Source organism: Stegastes partitus, unplaced genomic scaffold (genome assembly GCF_000690725.1).
Source record: "Stegastes partitus isolate 25-593 unplaced genomic scaffold, Stegastes_partitus-1.0.2 Scaffold43, whole genome shotgun sequence".
In the NCBI taxonomy this organism is placed as follows: Eukaryota; Metazoa; Chordata; class Actinopteri; family Pomacentridae; genus Stegastes; species Stegastes partitus.
Window position 1 is genome coordinate 357,352 of NW_007577774.1, and position 21,255 is coordinate 378,606.

The 21,255-nt window shown below is 40.8% G+C and overlaps 4 protein-coding genes across 6 annotated transcripts in view; 1 reads left to right on the forward strand and 3 right to left on the reverse strand.

The window, feature by feature from the left end:
• Positions 1-6,079, forward strand: part of mapk8ip3 (mitogen-activated protein kinase 8 interacting protein 3) — a 40,452-nt gene extending 34,373 nt beyond the window's left edge. For both annotated transcript variants that reach the window (XM_008305282.1, XM_008305290.1), the window contains 7 exons: positions 81-229; positions 332-503; positions 598-711; positions 1,834-1,872; positions 2,297-2,461; positions 3,723-3,869; positions 4,789-6,079. In XM_008305282.1, the coding sequence (XP_008303504.1) occupies positions 81-229; positions 332-503; positions 598-711; positions 1,834-1,872; positions 2,297-2,461; positions 3,723-3,869; positions 4,789-4,919 (917 nt within the window). In that variant the 3' untranslated portion in view covers positions 4,920-6,079. The remainder of the gene's footprint in view (positions 1-80; positions 230-331; positions 504-597; positions 712-1,833; positions 1,873-2,296; positions 2,462-3,722; positions 3,870-4,788) is intronic.
• Positions 6,080-6,122: 43 nt separating this feature from the next.
• nme3 (NME/NM23 nucleoside diphosphate kinase 3) lies at positions 6,123-11,088 on the reverse strand. 2 transcript variants are annotated; one of them, XM_008305306.1, is made up of 5 exons: positions 10,975-11,088; positions 8,688-8,818; positions 8,472-8,573; positions 8,185-8,297; positions 6,123-7,187 (listed from the first exon to the last, which is right to left on the reverse strand). In XM_008305306.1, exons 1-5 carry the CDS (start codon positions 11,018-11,020, stop codon positions 7,070-7,072), a joined length of 510 nt encoding a protein of 169 aa, XP_008303528.1. In that variant the 5' UTR covers positions 11,021-11,088; the 3' UTR covers positions 6,123-7,069. The 2 variants fall into 2 exon arrangements, with proteins under 2 accessions (XP_008303528.1, XP_008303522.1); XM_008305300.1 differs by lacking the exon at positions 10,975-11,088 and adding an exon at positions 10,456-10,765.
• A 912-nt stretch (positions 11,089-12,000) lies between these two features.
• Positions 12,001-15,222, reverse strand: mrps34 (mitochondrial ribosomal protein S34). The gene is made up of 4 exons (XM_008305316.1): positions 15,138-15,222; positions 13,765-14,145; positions 13,181-13,223; positions 12,001-12,475 (listed from the first exon to the last, which is right to left on the reverse strand). The coding sequence occupies exons 2-4, from the start codon at positions 14,080-14,082 to the stop codon at positions 12,180-12,182; spliced, it is 657 nt and encodes a 218-aa protein (XP_008303538.1). The 5' UTR covers positions 14,083-14,145; positions 15,138-15,222; the 3' UTR covers positions 12,001-12,179.
• Positions 15,223-15,935: 713 nt separating this feature from the next.
• spsb3a (splA/ryanodine receptor domain and SOCS box containing 3a) lies at positions 15,936-21,255 on the reverse strand. The gene is made up of 7 exons (XM_008305327.1): positions 21,154-21,255; positions 20,144-20,354; positions 19,567-19,747; positions 19,131-19,318; positions 18,890-18,992; positions 18,674-18,799; positions 15,936-18,478 (listed from the first exon to the last, which is right to left on the reverse strand). The coding sequence occupies exons 2-7, from the start codon at positions 20,273-20,275 to the stop codon at positions 18,087-18,089; spliced, it is 1,122 nt and encodes a 373-aa protein (XP_008303549.1). The 5' UTR covers positions 20,276-20,354; positions 21,154-21,255; the 3' UTR covers positions 15,936-18,086.

Genomic DNA, 21,255 nt, shown 5'->3' on the forward strand with positions numbered 1-21,255 from the left:
TTGTGCTGCAGCTTAATCGAATGATGACAAAACAGTAGATGGTTGTCAACCGTTGAATTAAATTGTGTTTCCATCAACAGATGGTCAGTGGGATTTGTCCAACTACCACTTCATGGACCTCGGCCGACCTCATCACTCCATCCGCTGCATGGCCGTGGTCCACGACAAAGTGTGGTGCGGCTACAAGAACAAGATCCACGTCATTCAGCCCAAAACCATGCAGATCGAGGTGCGTCGTGATGTGACAGCAGCAAAACGAGCCCAGCTTTTTCAGCTTTTGCCATCAATGTTGCATCACTTTTCACTGATTCGGTCCACCTCTGTTCGGTAGAAGTCCTTCGACGCCCACCCTCGCAGGGAGAGTCAGGTGCGGCAGCTGGCGTGGATCGGGGACGGCGTTTGGGTGTCGATCCGGCTCGACTCCACGCTGCGTCTCTACCATGCGCACACGCACCAGCACCTGCAGGACGTCGACATCGAGCCGTACGTCAGCAAGATGCTCGGTGAGTCGAGACTGATGGTTTATTATACTGAGGAGATTGTTGGATGATGGATGTTGTATTCTCACTGACAAAACAATCTGGTTGTAATTCACAGGTACTGGAAAGCTGGGCTTCTCTTTTGTGAGAATCACAGCACTACTGATTGGTGGAAACCGTCTTTGGGTGGGGACTGGAAACGGTGTCATCATCTCCATCCCTCTGACAGAGAGTGAGTTTTACATGAGTTTCAAGAACAAAGTTAATACAGACAGGGCAAAAAAAGAAAAAAGAAGGACACTCAGGAAGAACAACGATCAACATTGAAGGCCGCTTGGTCCAAACATGGTCAAAGACTCTCACTATAAATTAGTCCAACACCAGGTGAAATAATAAGAAGCCACATTCAAGAAAGGTAAAGAACAAGTGGAATAAAAGAAAATAGAGACTAAAACCATAAACACAAGGCTAAAAGACATAATAATAGTAAATAAATGGTAAAAGAGAATAAAATGAACAATGAAATAAAGCTAAAAAAGAATAAAAAATAATAATAATAGTGGAAACATAAACATAAAGCAAGCCTATAAAAATGGGTTTCAAGGATCGATCTAAAAGAAAACACTGATTCTGTGAGCCTTATTCAGTTTTATTTGAATAAAATAAAAGGTAGGTTGTTCCAAACCCGAGGGGCCCTGATCGGAAACGCTCCGTCACCTTTAGGTTTCAGCCTCGGCTTTGGAATGTCTACAACCAAACGAGTAATGAGAAGTAATTAAAAATCTTAAGTTTTTCAGATAACTTAAAAAAACTACAGAGATGGTGTTCTCTGCTGAGTAGATAGTTTGGGATGGTGATTGGTTTGACTTTCTGGAAGCTGAATATGTGGAAAAACTCAACAGATTTTAGTGGAAAACACATCAAGTGATTTGTTTTTGGAGTGAATATAAATCTATTAGCATCACCATGTCGTCTTAAGATCGTTTATGAGGCTGTACATGACTTTTACACGTCAAAAAACCAACAGCGTCTTTATAATCTTCTCAAATTGCTTCAGTCCTAAAGTGTCTGAATTTGTCCATCTATAAAAAACAAATGCCTACCACAGCAGAAATTTTTCTTCATCTAGACCCACCACACATCCAGCTGTAGCTCTGTTTATCTGTATCCTTCTTTAGCTTTCCTCCCTCTTCCCCCCTGTAGCTCCCTGACTTCCCACCTCCTGTTTGTCTTCCTTCCCTCAGTGGTTTCATCTCTTTCACACACAGTCTCAGTCGTAACTATTGCTGTCACTGTCCTCTTTCTCCTCCTCCTTCCTCCTCCTTCCTTCCTCCTCCTCCTCCTCCTCCCGTAGCGGTGGTCCTTCACCGGGGACAGCTCCTGGGTTTGAGGGGTAAGTGGGAGCCTCCCAACCTCCTGCTGTTGTGATCTACCTGTTCTCACCCAGTCAAACCTCTGTGTCCCTTCAAGCTAAATGTGCCTCTCTGCAGTATTTGTGTTTCTGTATGTTTATGAAACTCTCATGGATATTTAGCTGCAGAAAGTTTTCTGTGTGCAACGGTCTTATGTTTCACTATGTTATCAGTTGATGTAGTTGCTTTGCATGCTGTTTATCATTGCATCGGTGACATGTTTAAACTCACGTGAACCAAATCTGTTGCATGGGTTATTCTAAAAACATCTTCCGTTTTCAGTTGGTTTGTGGAAAAATATTCTTGGTGGTTTTTCCTGGAAAGATGTTTTTTTTGTTTGTTTCTGGCTACCAAATGTGATTTTCCAGTAAATATTGGCAACTGATTTCTGGTTTCTCATCCCAGCCAATAAGGTGTCTCCCACGTCGTCCGGCGGGGTGATCCATGTGTACGGCGACGACGGCTCCGAGAAGAGCAGCGGCAGCTTCATCCCCTACTGCTCCATGGCACAGGCCCAGCTCTGTTTCCATGGACACCGCGATGCAGTCAAGTTCTTCGTGTCTGTACCGGGTAAGTCTGCTGATGTTTACAGCTTAGACACCCACACTGAAGGCTGGCAACATCTGTCTTATCCCATAAGAGCATAAATCAGTGATAATTCTGTACTTTGGCGCTAAAAAAAGACAGTTTTAAGTAAATAGAAGGGTATAGAAGCAAGTTTGACACATCCAGGCTTTCTTTGAGTAAGTTGGCTCGACAAAAACTAAAGCCTCAGCCAGAGATCACGGATATCACGAAGATGGTTCCCAACTTTCTTTGATAACTCAGGCTTTCTGCTTCAGACTCTGTTCACATAAAAGGGGACATTTAATGCGTCACGTGACTCTTCTTCTGCACAAAACGAAACAAAGTGCAGCTGCTTCGGTCTACAGGTTTTTATAATGGAGGAATATAAACAATTATGATGGTAAAAAGCGTTGCTACTGCAAATGGTGCCAGACAGAAATGCTGGTAGAAAACTGTTAAATGTACGTATATATTTTACCAATCAATGCAGCCGCTTATTGACAACTGACAGCTGCACATTAAAACAGTTTGACTTAAAATTCATATATTCAAACCTGATGTTGTATTGAAATGCATTTAGGTCTGACACTGTCCCATACTGCAGGATATCGCCGTAATGTTTGGCATAAATCAAAGTGGAATTAATGTTATGAATTGAATATTCTCTGTAATAAATACCAATAGAATAATCAATTTTCTAATCTGTTTTCTATCAGCTGCAGTAAATGGACCTGACAGCAAATCAGAGCCAAACATAAAAACGTATTTATGTGATTTCTGCATCGCCAGCTAAATACACATCTGGTTCCCATGGCAACATGATATTTACAGTGTGTGGTACTGTAACTACATGGCTTCATTCAGTGATATTAGCAACTCAGCAGATAAAACTTTTTCCCTCAGCTGAGACTCTGCATCGCTCATAAATAATAGTCAGGAAACGATTTGGTTAAAGGGAGACGCTTCTTACAGCTGACTGATTTAAATCCGAAACTCCCGACCAGGTTAGCTCCACAGCATCAGTTGCCGTGGAGATCTAGCTCCACAGCATCAGTTGCCATAGAGATCTAGCCAGGTAAAAGGAGAGACACCTTCGTGACACTGAAAACTAAGTTCAGCAAACCTCGCTAACCCACTAATATCGCTTCGCAGTACAGCCCTCTGCTTCAGCGACAAAACACTCCAGTCCAGATGAAATAGACAGCATGAATGTGTTTCTGTTCTTGATTTGATTTTGAGTTTTTTGTTTTTTTTTTTGTGACAGGCAATGTTTTGGCCACCCTAAACGGCAGCGTGCTGGACAGTCCGTCAGAGGGTCAGGGCTCCACGGCGCCCACAGAGACGGAGGCCCAAAGTGTTCAAAACGTGTTGGTGCTGAGTGGAGGGGAAGGTTACATCGACTTCCGCATAGGTGAGCGTTCACAGCTGTCCTTAAACCACCTCACATGAGTATTTGTGCTGAGATAAGAGAAGTTTGTTGCTGCATGTTGATATTTAATCAACATACTACGAATAAAACAAGTAAAAAAAAAGAACAAGATACATTAAAACATTTATTTGACAGTAATTAAGTAATGTTTTATTCCCTATTTATGACATGATTAGTTTGATAATGATAATAGAATGTAAAAATCTATGAAATGCAACTTTTCCTAGTTTTCCATAGTTTAAAGACTTTTTAAATACAGTATTTAATTAACATATTGGGGCCGCAGGAAAATAAAATGAAAAAACTAACAGAAGGATAAATTACCAGTTACATGACAATAATATGGTAGTTTTTATTCCCTATTTATGACTTTATTAGTTTGATCTGTATGACAATACTGTGTAAAAATCTATGCAATATAACTCAATCTGTTATATCAATGAACATTTTCCTAGTTTTTGCTAATTTAAGGATATTTTTAATGCAGCATTTAATCAATATATTGCAGACACAACAACAAAGCAACTAAAAAAGAACCTAGGACAAATTGTTACAGTTAATTGACAATATTGAAGTACTGTTTTTATTCTCGATTTATGACATTATTAGATTTGTATGATAATCTATGAGATGTAACTTTGTCTGTTACATCTGTAAACATTTTCACTAGTTTAAGGAGTTTTTAACGTAGCACGGTGTTCATTAAGTAAATTATGGTCCCATTTTCAGTAAAATAAATAATAAAGCACCTTGTGATTGCCACATAATTGTACATCGTCTCCTGCAGTCCCACTGAATCCTCCATCATTACATTTCAAAGGGCCGACCAGTTTCCAAGCTTGAGGTTTTGTATCTTTCCATGCAATTCTTTAAGTTCTTCCTTCGTCTGTTTCGTTCCCAGGGGACGGAGAGGACGACGAGACGGAGGAAGGAGACAGTTCTGCCACCGGGGCTTCGCAGATGAAACCTGGTTTGTCCAAAGCCGAGAGGAGCCACATCATCGTCTGGCAGGTGTCCTACGTACCTGAGTGACGCCTGGATCTGCTTTAAAACCCCGCCCACCCGTCTCCTTAAAGAAAACCACCTCCCGCCCTGAAGCTTCCAGCCGCCCAAACCTTGTAATTATCCCCCCGGTCATGTAAAAGTTCCCCCTTGGCTCTAAAACGACCCTCCAAGCCTTGTATCGTCCCCTGTAACTATTATATCCCCTCCTGCCCCGTCACCTTGTAACTTTAATGCCTTGTAAGTACCTCCTCTGATCTAGTAATCTGCCTGCCATCCTGTTTCTGTCCCACCCAGGGCATTGTAACTATCTCCATGAGCCTTGTAACCCAGCCTCATAACTACCTCCCTCCTCTGTATCGATCTTATATCCACCCTGTAAGCACACTGTATCTCCTCCTATATTTACCTCAATTGTCCTGCATCTGCCCCCAAAAGTTACCCCTCATCTTCCTCCATTTAGTTCTGTGAAACCCCCACCTCATCTTAAAGCAGAGCCCAGAGCCCCCAACATGCAACAAATGCACAAAAAGAAAAAAAAAAGAGCCGCAGCAGGTGCAGCAAAGTGACTTGCATTTTCAGTAGGAATCTGATTTTATGAACAGTCAATGGACCCTGTTTAAATGGAGGCGATGGATGCAGAAGAGGTGTTTGTGGTCTTGTGAGGGGGAGCTGCATGTCTTGGTTTACGATTGTAGTTAACGGTGAAGACGTCTGGCTTTGTTGGACTTTGAAGTGGAGATGAGCAGACGAACCTGTCAAATTCAACACAGACATCTGGGTTTCTTTTGGCTGCTACCTGAAATATTTCCCATCCCATCTTGCCGTCACATCTATCTGAAGTGTCCTGATTGTTTCACCAGTGTGTGGTCACAGACCCAAAGTGACAGATTTGTTTTGCACCTGCAGCAGCAAGACTCAAATTTAGAATAATTCCAGTCAAAATGGTGGTGGAGGGGTTGAGTTGAGTTTAACGTGTCCGTAACTCATCCCTCTCATCTGGCTGGCTGTTGATCGGACGGTTCGGCGTGAAGCAGGTGAGCGGTGTTGTACCGTCGTTACGTGTACGAGGATTACTGTAAATCTCCAGACGCACTGAAGCCCATCCTCTTTGTTCAGTATGGAAATTCTTGCATTGATCTCTATCTGTGTGGATTAAATATTAAACATATTTGTGTGCTGAAAACAAATACGGTGGATGTGTGTGTCTCACTTCAGAAATAAATATGAACATTTTAAAAAGGTTAGCTTTATTGTTTTTGGACATTTCCAATACAGCGTCATAGCAGTTGATAAAAGCACGATTGTGACTAAACTGGCAAGATCTCTATAAAAACAGCAAACTTCATTCAGTGCAGTTTCACTTTCGCTTGCTAACTGAGCCTGATATGAACATGAAATTACAAAACAATATTAAGAGCTGTATGCTTTTGGAAAGCTGGAAACTTTACATTCAAGTAGTTAAGAGTGATCTGTCTTTAACAATCCTGCATAAACTGACCTTAAAGGTGCAGGAAAAGGCAGTATTTGTCAGTTATTTGCTTCCATTGTGTTGGGTTTTAGCACAACAGCTGTTGCAGAAGATTTTCTAAATGAAAATGACCAACAATTAAATTAAGAGGCTTATTTTCCAAGTGCCATGTGTCACGTACATATCAGCGGAACTAGACAAAATAGAATCTAAGCTGTTTTGTGCAACTTCATAAACTTTCCACAGTACATCACCTGTCTGTCTGCATGTCGATATAAATCAAATCAAATTTAAATTAAAGGTAGATTTGAATGCAGCCACTTCCCTGACACATTATCTCATGAACACAACACTTTATTGCTTCAACTCAGCCTTATTGCTTAAAAACTGACCACATGAGCTAGTGTTCTGGACTTATCATAAATTACAATGAACACAGAAGCAGACACTGTCAAGTTTCAGATCAGGTTATTGCTCACCTTAGTGCACTTTTGCTTGGTAAAGTCATCTCATCTTACTTTAGATAGACAAACAATGAAACACGAAAAAAAAGCAACCAGCAAGGCAGGATGACCCTTTTCCTTTGTGCGTCTACAAACTACTAAAGCCCGAAAAAATATCTGAGGTACGATGTGATCATCTTGTAACAACACCCCACGTAAAGAGAACACTGGCAGAGGACGGTGTCGATGCAGCAGCACACAGACCTTCAGTTGTAGATCCAGCTGTTGCAGCTGTGCTCCCAGCACTGAAGCTCGTTCTGACGAAACCACAGAGAGATTTCCTTTTGGGCACTGGACACCGAGTCACTGCCGTGTATCACGTTCCTGCAGCAAACATGGTGACAACACTGAGACTCAAAAACATTTATAAAAGAACATTCAATATTTTATCATATTCAGCTCTGTGTAATCATTTAATACATGTTGGTTCCTAACACGATGTAAAGTGGAAGTGTGTTGGTCAATTTATCCATTATTCACATTACTCTGCTCATCATTTTCTCAAATAAAACATGCATTTATATTTAGAAAACACCAGAAAATGCCCTTTACATTTTCTTTAACTGGAAGATGATCTCCTCAAAGATCTAATTTCATTCAGTTTACAATGATATAAAGTATATGATGTTTCTGAAGCCAGGTACAGCAGACAAGACAAGCAGGAAATCCTCACGCTGGAAAGTACAAACTACAATATTAGAACGGTTAACACTTGTGTCAATCAACTAATCATTTAACTCTAATCTAAATATGTGCAACTTCTTTTTTAAAAATACCTCTAACATAATAAAACTCAGCTGTTTGTTGGAGACACACAAATGTTTTAGTGTCGTGAAGCTTCTTGATGCTTGTATTTGCTCTTTTATGTACACACTTTCACACAGAATAATAGCAGCAGTGTTTTAACCCCCCTGTGGTTTAGAGATTTCACAAGGCTGGAGCCATGACAGCCAGGCAGCCACAGAATCAGAAACTGTTCTGATAAAAATAATGAATATCAGACAGAAATTATGTTTAATTGCGCTATGAGATGAGTGTTGTTGTAAATATGCGCTATACAAAAAAAATTGAATTGAATTGAATTAATTTCTTTATGCAAATCAAACACAGAATCCAGGCTTTGAATGTCCTTATTCCAAAGCTACTGAAGAGAGAATGTTGTGTCACAGCATTGGCCACATTTTGTCTCAAAGCTCCAAAGTACTGAGACTGTTTGAATTCTGCTTTGCTCTAAAACATGCAGGTTAACATATGCAGACAGTCAGTCGTCACTAAGGCTTTCCCCACATTTATTTCCTGGGGTGGAGGGTGAAATGCTTACCTGCCCACTTCCACACAGTAATCTCCTCGGATGGTTCCCGGCAGCGAGTCTGCAGGGTTGGTCTCTCCCAGCATCTTACGTGCGGTCTTGACCACGTCCAAACCCTGCCACACCTGAACAAATTTAAAAATGCAGACAACGAAATTTGTTCCCGACACTGAGACACAACACAGCATTCCCACTCAACAGCAGAAGAGGAATAAACTGGGACTTGTTGTGTGTTATTTAAAGCCCTACACAACTCTGAATGTATTTACTATGCTGTGAACACGTGCACATCATCTCACCATTGCAACCACCGGTCCAGAGCTCATGTAGGCTATCAGTCCGCTGAAGAAGGGTTTGCTCCTCAGGTCCCAGTAGTGTTCCCTGAGAAGATCCTCAGATGCCTGACGCACAACGAGAAAAACACATGTTCAATAAATAGGTAATATTACTCATTTATTATGGTCTCCTGGATCGTGTGTTCGAGCCATGAGTTTAAAAATCTACACTCAACATACCTGCACAAGCTTGAGGCCCACCAGTTTGAACCCTTTCTTCTCAAAACGGCGCACGATTTCTCCCACAAGCCTCCGCTGCACGCCATCTGGTTTCACTGCAATGAAGGTGCGCTCATTCACCCCGGTCCACCCTGGAGTCAGACAGAAACACACGAGTTTAGCTCTTCGTGTTCCAATGAGCAGCAGCAGCCTCGAGCAGCTTGCATGCACCTCAGCACACACTGTGAAGGAGACTAAACACTGGTGTCAGGCAGGACGGGCATAATATGTTATTCATTTTAGATTCAGGACTTTAAAGCACATTTTTTATAAACTCACAATATGTTATTTTCACCATAGGTTACACATGATTATGATAGTATCACAACACACCAATTCTGCAATACTGAAAACACGACAAGACACTCATCAACAGTGCGTCACATTCAATGTTTAACTGGAAAAAAAATACCTCAAAACAAGCAAAAAGCAAAGAGGATGTACATATTAACTGTATTGTTCTGTCAGAGTCAACCAATATTTCATTTTTACCCTCTAAAACTCAAGCAGTTCCTGGCGATTTTTGGCTCCGTCACATTTTTACTCACTGTGGACTCATTTTTCACTGCAACATAAAGTCCTGCACCTCTATGGAAACAGTACGACTTGTGCTAGAAGTTGAGAGAACACGTCAATTTCATTTGCACAGTATGACATCGTAATAAGGCCATAAATCATACAAAACAAAAAAAGACTACATTTGAATTTCTATAATTACTTATTTGACACCACAGGAGTTACCAATACTGGGGGGAAAGTCTCTGCATGCTTGAAATATTTCTACACCCTTTACAAACCACATACATCAGCTGAGTGTATCTTCCAACAACTTGCTCCTCTGCATACTGTTTGTAAGCCATGTTGCATTTATTTTATTGATCAAGCAAATATTATTTTGCTCTCACTCCCTACATTTTTGTCACATGGCAGTTGTTCACACAAAACTGGGTGCACAACTTAATATTTGTCTGATATTTTTGGCAAATTTTCATGATGCAAGTGGAATAAAATGATTTTGACAAAATATCACAGTCTAATTTGTTTGTTTTTTTCTGACGGAACACAATATTATACATGATTACTGCAAGGACTGTCATTTTCTGGCTCTGATAAATGTTGTAATGATGGTATTATTTTTCATAAAATAGAGTGTTCAATTAAATAACTCTCTGATTTGCTTTTTTTCCCCCACTATCTTCCATTTTTATCCAGTGAGTTTCTTCTAAATTTCAGTAGATAGTTAACTTTCATTTACTCTGCTGTCACTTATTGCCAAGAAGCTGTGACTCTGGTAAGTCAAATCAGTTGTGCCTGCATGTTTTAGTAAAATATCTACATTATGTGCAGATATATTGATAATGTATTGCAAGAGGAAGCTATACTAAATCAATAATTTGTCCCAGCCTTAGTAGTAAACAGCTTGGCACAGTGGCAACACAAAACCGACTACTGCACGATCGACCGCAAGTATTTTTCTTGCAGACAGCCTCAGTACTGACACATAAAACCCCTCACATGCAGCCATGCATACACAAAACCACTCTGCATGCCCCTCTGCAGGTTTGGTGCTATCTGGTCCTTCTTCAAGCGCAGCCAGGCTGTGGAGGATAAACTTAGAGCCCCAGCTTGTACAACTGCATTCTTTAAAGGACATTAAAACAACGCCTTAAACCTGCTCTTTCTGCAACAGACCTCACAGTCACGGAGTCTAAAAGTTTGCCAGTCTCACCAGACACGTCGATCCTCGCCTGTTTAACCACCAAATCCTGCAGCTGCTGCAGACCTCGCTGTGACCTTTTTCTCGGGCCCATGTCGGAGCTCCTGCTGCGGCAGCCTGTCGGAGCTCTGAGGCTCCTCCGACACCGACAACAGCGCAGCTATTAATAGGACGATGAATCAACTTTTCTCACCGAGGACACATGGACTAGCAGGCGGGCGCACACAGTAGCCGCCGAAGCTAACTGTAGCTTCAAACACACGAGTCATGCTGCTACCGGGACAGAAACGAAACGCAGGCAGGCTGGGAGTTATTAGTCTCACTTCAAACCAACTCTGCAATGTTCAATAAAAGTTACTGAAGGCTCCATGTTGTAACTCTGCGGCGTGTAACTAGCTGAGCCGAGCCGAGCCGAGCCGAGGCGTCCGTCCGGCGGCTTCTTCTGGAAACTGTGACCACATCATCAAGTAAAAATCAGCATGAAGGTCGGTAAATGACAGGAGAGGTACAGACAGACAAACCGCCACCAACCTGACTGAAAGATGTGGGCGAATATGGACAGAAAGAGGCAGATCATAGCGGCGGTGGACGAGCAGCTCCAAGGACCGAAGGAGGGAACGAGGACGTACGGACGTTCAGGCAGACGCACGTCGCCTAGCAACGGTCCCAAAGCGTGGGCACGTGGCGCCTCTCACGGAAGTCATAGGAGGCTCGTTTTTAAAAAAGGCCTACAATATCGCATAAAAAATGTAAATCTGAATTATGACATACTAGGAAAAAAAAAACATGATAATAAATCAAAAATATTTATTTACCCAATATATTATTTTGCTAATAAAGTCCCAAAGAGTGATGTATATGCATATAGTACACAATAAAATAGAATAGAACTTTATTGATCCCTTTGGTGGATACCTCAGGGAAATTGCTGAAATAGTTGTTCACCCTGGATTTGTAAATCAATAAATCACGACTACCTATTTGGTCATCATAAGATGTTCTCATATGCAACATTTTGTGTTCATCTACAACGCTGTCAGTGTAATGTTCAGTATTTCACATTTCATTTCTCAGGTGCAAATCTTTCAATTTCATGTGCATCATTGTGATCACGTGCAATATTTCACTCCCATGTACAACAATGTCAATGTCGTAATGTGCAATCCTTCATTATCATGTGTGATATTATTTATTACCGGAGTATCATTGCCAGCATTACTTTTCACTGTCTCATTTTGGCTGACTTATTTTATTTCAGTAATGTATCCTACTGCTTTTCCACTTTTTAGGCACTGCATTTCTTATGAGCCCTGATTTTCTGCTTTTTCTGAGCATCATCTGGCTAAAGAATTTCCTTAAAGATTGATAAAGTTCTATCTTATCCTATCTTTAATATCTGAAAATTTAGGTTTACTATCGACTAATAAGACCAGAAGCTTCAGTAGACACCTAATGGATGTATCTTTCTGGTTCTTGAAAACTTTTCACCTCATATCTATATTTCTTCTTATAAATTATAATCTAAGTGCAACATGATCAAAGATCAATTAAAGGGGATATTTTTCATTTTAAATTTAATATTCAGCACATTATGCAGATGCATACACACAGAGAGGCCTGCATCAGAAGAACAGCGAAATATATAATAAGCAGGACATTGAGACACGTTTATCAACGCTGATTTGGTCCAAAAAGTCCGAGATTTGTGACCCTTCAGGTTGAGCAGCACGTTGTTATCACACCGCTGTCCCTTCTTGTCTCTGCCTCTCTAGGTCCTGCTGACGGAAATAGTCTTTGTTGAACAGGACATTCCTCGTCAAAGGTAAAGTTGGCTCCTCTCGTACACAGGCTCCTGCTTTACTGCGCTGGGCCAGGATCATGGCACGGAGCAGCGGAGGGTAGGGGACATAGCGCACAGGCGGCTCAGGAAGTGGTTCAAAGTCCTTCATCTGCTGCTCTAAGTGTTTGGGAACCAGGCGCCAGTCGTGGTACATCACCTTGTCCATCTCCTTGACCTCAGTCTCCTTTTTTCCTGCAAATACCAGTTTATTTAGAGAACAGTTATCGCTTCATGTTCACTCAATTTACGAACAATTGTCAAGCAGTAGCTACTTCACAGCCGGCCTTTAGACTATAAACTTGTGTCACAATGCTCAAACATAATCAACAGCACCAATTAGGGATGTTAGTCAACATTTCAGGAATATAAGGTCAAATGAAAAAAACAATAAATACAACAAAACAGAACACTCTAAAATAAAATAAGTAAATAATGAGAACTGATGAAAAAAATATATGTTACTAAAAATTGAGTAAGTGAAAAATGCAGAAAACTGTGTGCCAGTCCATCCATAAAACCCTCTAAAATGTTTAAATTAACTGGATTTTTCATTTTGTATTTACACCATTAACGGTGGTATTTATTATTATTTTTTATGTAAATATTTTATGCAAGTTATAGAAGTCAATTTCAAAGTTTTCTCACACTTCCATGAATGCAATTCTGGTGGAGAAATAAACATGTTTTTGCCTTAAACCATTTTAATTTTGCTCAGTTCTATGTCAAAAAATAATGTAATCAGTCTATTAAATCCACTTGTGTTACATACTTTATTTTTCGCATTAGTTTTCTCGTTGATATATACACAAAATAGAATGAGAGATAAACCAGATAAATGTTAATATATTGTTGAGCTTTGGCTTCAAGTTGAATTGAATAAACAAAGTCTAATCTTACCTTTGTATGTGAGGATCCCCCATGCTTTGCCATGATCCATGTTCTAGAAAACACAAGAAACAACTGCGCTTTAGTTACAGGATTTATAGGGGTTGACTCATATGTCGTTTGTCATCAATACAGATTATCTGTAATGGCAGAGACTGATAAACATTTGCAGCAAAAATGCTAATCTTGGTGTCAGAATTTAGAATAACATATGCTCCAAAACTAAACTTTGTTAAAATTCCTTTCTTTTACACATGTTTGACTGAAACAGAACAGTGCTGATGTGCTGTTACTCATGATTAGTAACCTGTCAGGTGCGAACACAATGGCTGCATCTGTGCCAAAGTGGCATATTAATAAATTACCTTATTTCACAGGAAATAAGGTTAAAATATTACGATAACAATACTCAGAAAACTTCAGAATATTGGATCCTATAATCAGCCAAACTGATCATCGGCCAGTAAGATATATTACTGTATACAACAAACCCTGCTGCCTAACCAGACATGTTTTTTACCCATTTCTACCCTCACTAAGCGTGACAGCATGCACCTGACTCTCAGTGGCAGTGAATGGATGTGTCCCACTCTCACCTCAGCTGTGTAGTCCACCTTGACCTTGGTGATCTGCCAGTAGCTGGGTTCTGTGTGATCTTGAAGCCACGACTTGCGGGTGAAGAGGCGACCCACTCCGAACAGCCTCATTCCCGCCAGCAGGGAGAAGAGGCGGCTTTCCTTGCGGACATCCTGCCAGGCCATCACAGGCAGCATCTTCCCCGTCAGAGGCCGCCTCATCGTCTCATAGTCCAGGTCGTACTTCTGGGACTCCCGCGGCTGGGACTTCATCTCTCGATATGCCCGGATCTTTCGAGCCATCTCTGCGATGAGGCGAAGTCTCTTTTTCTTCGCCATGACTGTATGAAGTAAAACAGCTTCTTCACAGTTGTCTCTGATACACAGTGGTCAGCGTTTATCCTGAAAAAGTGGGAATAAAGCAGTTACACTCGGTCATGGAAGAAGTACTTGGATATGTCCCTTTACTAAAAGTATGGCAATGTAAAAATATTCCATGACAAGTTAAAGTATTAAAATAAAAGTTCTGGACAGGCCCCTCTGACTGATGTACTATTATATATGTTATATGATATATATTAGTGTGTCAGCAGCATGTCAGTGTTGTAGCTGCTGCAGGTGGAGCTAGTTTGAACTACTTTATACACAGTTTATGTACAGACTGAGACAAATCTGAGGGGTTTTCAGATGAGTAATGGAAGAGTAAAGAAGAAAAGTTCTGACACTCAAAACACATCTGTTTTGTGTGTCTGGATTGTAATCTTTAATTTTTGGTGAGATATTGGACCATTTAAACATGAAACCACGTGTGAAGTTTAGAGTGAAAAATAACTATTTGGTGGAGCTGGTTACTGCTCATAGAAATGTGAAATCTGAGCCAAAAGGGACTGAAACGACTGCTTTAATTATTTAACCCCATTGTGGGTTATATATTTAAAGCTTCTATAATCCATTGTGATAAATCTTCTATTTAAAAGTAACTAAATCTGTCAGATAAATGTAATTGGAACAACATTACTCTCTTAAATGTAGTGGAGTGAAAGTAAGAAGTACCATAAACAATTTTAAGGTGTTTTTCTTGGGGTCATTACAAAATAAGCCCAAGAAAAACACCTTAAAATTGTAATTTAATACATTATTCGAGTAAATGTACTTGATTACTTTCCACCATTGGTTATATCTGAGCTTAAATGATCTATTCGGTGTGTTGGTTAGAGCAGAAATTATCTAAACCTGTCAGCATCGAGAGTCAGAGAGCAGAGACACAGTAGCGGTGGTTTTACAGGGTTAGCATGTTAGCTATCTCGATGCTAAAACCACTTATAAACCGTTTCGCTCACCGACCGACAGATGCTGAATGTTTGTATTCTGAAAAAAAATAAGATTTAAAATACCTGCAAGTCCCTGACGTGCAGGAGTTCTTCTTGACCTCCGCAAGCAAGGCGCACCACTTCCGCTCACTTGGTCCGTACGCAAAGTGTTCCGTGTGGACCGCCCGTGTACTTCGGTTCCGCATCAGGGAACTTAGAGAATTTAGAACATTTAAAATGTTAGAAACGAGCTACCACTTAAATCGAACATATTCAATAAAATATATTTTATCTAATATATAGAAAATATCTATTTTAGTCTCCAAACAAATAAAGTTGATTCATGCATTTTTGCATATGATTTTAGTAGATTAAATTAATTTTAAATACATTATCAACAATACATTCATTGGAGAAATTAATGACACTGTCTTAACATATGTTTCCTAATACTGATTCAGTTAAAAGTGTTTCTGAAACATTTAAAATAGGCTTTTACAAGTTGAGTAAAGAATGCTCCAGAGTATTTTGGAGTGATTTTAGATGCAGTTTTTGACATAAACAATTGACGTGTGAAGTTGGAAAAGTTGCTTAATTGTTTGTTTGTTTTTTCAAGGGAAAAACGAAAATGTTTTCAGCCACCATGCACACAGAGCAGACGCCTGTGTTGTGAGAAATTCGACAGCAATGACAATGACTCACTGGCAGCTGCAAAAAACAATCAGAACAAGAGTCCACTAATCTCTGCCCTGGTGATCTGCCATCAACATTTGTCCCAAGCACATACAGCATGTCTAACTTGTTGAAAAAAAACAAATCTTAAATACTACTCTGAACCAGGAGGCTACAAAAAGTTGTGCAAATTCAAATGAATTTACAGTCTTTTGTGCATATTTAGCATTCATTTTATTTTCAGCTGAAAATCATGCTGATAAGTTATACAGAAAAAGGCAAGTAAAGGCCTTCACATACAGTATTATTAATATGACATGGTACAGAAGAAACACTTAGAATTTTTCTATTTACAGTAGAGCAGTAAGAAAAAGTGCTTCAATGCATTAATGCGAAGACGAACACCGTGAAAGAAGACAAAAAGATTCATCTGCTGGACCACGATTAACCTTATGGTGGATACATTACTCCATCTATACAGAGGGGAGAAATCATTACTCGACTGGACATCATGTGAGTCATGACTAATGAGCATGGTCCTCTGGTACCATCACCACTGTTGTTGTGCCTCCACGATGACATCCTTAAACATCCACCATCATAGAAAATGCTTGTATTGCATAGTACCTTAAATCTTTGTATATCCTACATGTACTAACACCAAAACCTCGAGGAGTGAACATGATCAGAGGCGTCTGACACAGCAGTTGGAGCTTCAACACCTGGGTCAAATACTAACATTACATTATTATGGTTTGTTCCTACAAAGAACCTAAAAATAACAACTATTTACATATCTGACCCAGGTGTCGTGTTCCCCTTCTCAGGTATTACTGATTAATCAATACTTAAATCTATCGTTTGAGTACTCTCAGCCTCTGTAGGCTGGAAAGATGGCTATAAAGGTTAATATTCTGGGACAAGGAAAACTACTATCAAACCACCCCTGCTATTCATTTTTTAAATGTTGATCCATTTGCTCAATAGAGATATCAGTTACATCAAAACATGGCTCGATTACATAGCTTTAGCTTCAGCGGTCTCTCTGAAATCTTTGGCCATATAGAGCCATATTTAGACAAAATGATGACCGAAAGTAACTTATGAAGAATAAAACTGAGAGCACAGGAGCTGACTTCACTACAGGAGGTGTAGGAAGTTTCTATAGACATGTGCACCACAAAGGATTCAGCTCATCGAATTGTTGAGAGTTGAGAAGAGTCGATAAAAGAAATAAAGGAACAAGGCTTTGAGAAAACAAAACAAAACACAGTTGCATAAACAGATTAGTACAAAAAGTTAAAACTACTGTAAAAGAAAATCATTTTCAAAAGTTAAAAAAACCAAAAACAACAATAAGGTGGAACAGTGATGAAAAGTGACCTAAAATGTGTGGCAGTCTCTTCTGAGTGACATCTCATGATCACAGTTAAAAGAGCTACTCTAAATAACAATGTATACTGCTTACATATTGAGCATAAGGTTTCAATTTTCAAAAGCTGGTGACAGATGGATGCTGCCATGAATGTTACAAATACAACAATTATCTGATGTGCAATCAGAGGTGCATGAGTTGCTTAATTGGGGCTGTTTTGTGAAAAACAAAAAGACACATTTTTGACTAAAAACTGCTGAGTGCATTAAGGTTCATAGGACATCTTTGTAACACGTAAGATTTTAACAGTTTAAATTTTCAGCTTTTGAGTCGTGACCAGTAGTTATGAAACAGAGAATCAACTGATCCTCACTTTGGCAACCAAACAGAAACTTGCTGATGCCAGTGAAACAGGTAACAGAGTACGCTGATAATGCACTGATAGGATTCAGGTTCAGGATAACATATATTAATTGCATACAGGATGAAAACACAGAAAATATTTATACAGTCTTTTTTTTTTTTTTTTTTAAACCCCCTTGTCCCCTTGTTTGCAAATATACCACAATGACCACCAAAATCTGGCCATACTTGCCTTCAGTGTTGCACTGTACAGACCATTCCTGTACATCACCACTCCCCAGACATGAATGGTAACAAGTTATGTTAGCTAACAAAATAACATCATATATTCTCACTTATTACTGAAGCTAAGTTTGGATACTGAATGTGTGCTAAACATGAAGATGTCAGAATGGCATGAGAGAAAAATCACAGTAAAAATGTGCAGGCAGGAAGAATTACCGCCGTCACAGTTTTCCACCGATGCACCGCTCCCTCTGCTCAACCGATCCCGGTTCTTTTCTTCACTACTGGTAACACTGATGATGAAGAAAGCTTGAGGCAGGTAGGTAACACTAGATTAGATGCCAGAGGACAGTAACGTCTGCCAGTGTTTACGAGGGGGTACGATCTCAGCTGTCCAGTCACGTCCAGCGGCATCTCTTCCTCTGACAGGCTTCGGGGTCAGACGTACAACCCTCCGAGTCACTCTCAGAGGAGGAAGGTCCAGCCAAGGGGGGGACGGGCAAACGCGAGGACCCCTCAGGCCCATCTGGGGTTTCTTCTGTGGTGCCACTGTTAAGACTGAGCACCCAGCCCAGTTTGTTGTGGAGCAACTGACGAAGGCCCGGCGGCAGAGGCAACACATCCAGGGTGTCCATACTGTCTGGCAGCAGCTGGCGAAGACGAGCACAGCAAAGGTAGAGCAGGGAGGTGGGAGCAGAGCAGGATCTGATTACCTTCATGCTGCTCTTCGCTGCAGTGGAGCATGCCATCGGATAAAACCTCTTATTTTGTAGCTCTGTGGCTGCAACACCTACATCCAGAAAGGTGACAAAGATGTTCATTTCCATCTGTGATATCTTGCTCCAATGCCCCACTATGGTTTATATTTATTTAACAAAGAATCTGATCTGCACACATTCTGTTTGTATTTGTGTTTATAAAGGCCTATCTATCTATTTTATGTGTGGAAACTTGCTTGGCATCATGTTGGTTTTTTTGTACTGACCTATACACTTTCGGTTCTTGAAGAATGTAAGTGTGCCGTGCCACGTGTCCAGATGAACTCCAATGATGGATCCTTGTCCGAAGCGGGAAGAGAAGTTCATCTTGTCGCCTTTATGATGCAACAACCCTGAAAAATGAACACAGTCAATGATGTCCAACGAGTAAAAACCCTTTCAAACTGTTACTGCGACATCACAGCATCGTGTGTTGGTCTCACCAGTGTAAGAAAGACCCCAGCTGTCTGCATCTTTTCCCAGCAGGCTGCAGAACGTGTGTCTGTATTTGTCTAGATTGACATCAGATGTACCAATACCAACCATCTGTGCAGAAACAAATACCACAGGCATGCATAAACTTGAACAACAGAAATTTTGCTCTCCTGCTGTTCCATTTTGTTTTTCGTTTCATTTTCACAAGAAGAGCAGATGAATGTAAGGAGGCGAGGAGTAAAGATTTACCATGTCTGTTCCATAAACTGGGGACGTCATCTTGATTTCCCAGAAGTGCTGACCTTCAGCCAGTTCCTTGGAGCCACGGATCGCTGCTGTGCCACAGCTGTATTCAGAGTGGAAGTTTACTTTGCGATTGTCACAGCTCAGCAACGTTGCAGTCGATCGGCTGTTGGCGTCCCAAACCCAGTCAAACTCTGAAACATCAAGTCACACAAGAAATTTAATGTCACATGCCTTGTCTGTTAAGTGCTCTTTTGCAGACTATCAACAAGCACACAAATATGTTATAATCATGATCTGTACGTGACCAAATCACAAAGCACAAAAGAAATAACACAACTGGTTACACTGGTGCAACTTTGTGATATGACACTTGGTTGAAATCCCCATATAGCTGGTCCTTAAATTGGCCAGCCATTAACATGCAGCATCTGTCTTGTACCTTGGTCATCTTCTCCACAGTGGCAGTCTTTAACTTGGTGAAAACCTCGCAGACGAGGGTTGTAGCTGGTCTCTGCCTGGGAGTCGCAGCCACAGTAGGACTCTCCGGTGACAGGCACTGCGCTGGGGACCGGAGGGACCATCACAGCTGAGAAGTCCGCCTCGGAGTCTGAATCACTGTACTTGGGAGCAATAATGCAGAAACAAAAAGCGAAATCAAATGTCAGTAGTGCTGCTTATGTAACTTCACAGCATAGGCTTTGACGTCAGCCTGTTAAGAAGTTATTGCGGTGGAAAAATAATGCATGCATATAGAAGCTTCCCAGCAAAACACTTACATTGTATTATATCCCTTTCTATGTGACTAGTTGTGACACAACACATAAAAACACCTAAACCTGAAGCTTCAAGCACAGTAGTAAACACACACTCTTCATACCAGCAAAAGGTGAACGAGAGGCGTTTAGTTTGACAGCGTTCAATGAGGTGAATTGTTTGTGACACATCTTATCTCCTGTATCAAGTAACACAAACAAAAACTCACATTACGCATCCACTGACACTTATTGTCTGCTTACCTCTAGGCGGTCATAGCCCCACTCTTCACTTTCAGAGGCCAACACGAGGGCCCGGGCATCAGCATCCCGCCGTATCCCGCCCCAGACGTATCCGTATCGCCACGCACGACTGTTCCTGCTTCGCCTGGACATGGCAGCAACAGAGTCTGACCGGTGGAAGAGTCGCTTTCGGTTTAGTCCAGATGTTGGAAGAACAGCATCAGTCCAACTGCTGAAAGACCCAAAGTTACAACATGGTTATCTTGAGAGGCACTGAAGAATGAAGACTACAGTGTTAGATAACCTGGGCTGCTTTTGAAATTGCTGCTTGGAGCATTTTGTACTTTAGGTCTTCTGTTTAAAAATAATTTGAGATATATTTGCAAACTTTGTATGGCATAACTTTGTTTTTCTCATTTAACCCTGGTTAATTTCAGAGAAATGCGGTTTCTTTCGGTAGTGCTATATACTACACAATTCTGGTATGAGACTAGGACTTGATCCTACAGTTCCAAATGTAGTTTTATGTTCTTATTTCAAATGCAATTTAGCACTGACATCTGTGGAAGCTCTCATAAAATCGAGAATAGACATGATCAGACATCATCCTAGCTGCATAACGTGATGGTAACTCATTGATAGCAGTGTCATCCTTGTCCACAAATCATTGTCATCACCAGTGAAGTTAATTTTATCCTTGGATGCGCGATGTTGTTGTTCTAACTAGCTTCAGTTAGCCAAGCTAACAGGAGCGGCTAACGCTAGCTACATCCTGAGCTCGTTAACATGTTAGCTGTTATAACAAGGTCAGAAGCATAACAATTCAAGTCAGGCTGCCGGCTATAGGTGTGTGCACGGCTTAGCACACAGGCGCGCGTCGCGAAATTGTAATTTATTACACAAGTATTAAGAAAAGGCTGAAAACACTCGGCTGCTGGTGCAGACACAGACCTAGCGTAAACTAGCTAGTTAGCCTTCGTTAGCTGAGTGCTGCTAACAACCCTGGAAAAACAGGTTGCTGTTAACGTTACCTGTTTGTTGTCACGATCGGCGTCCACACGAACTGACAGCACAGTGGAGATGCTGTTCATTGAATCCCAGCGTTGTTAGATGGTAAATACACGACAGCAGAG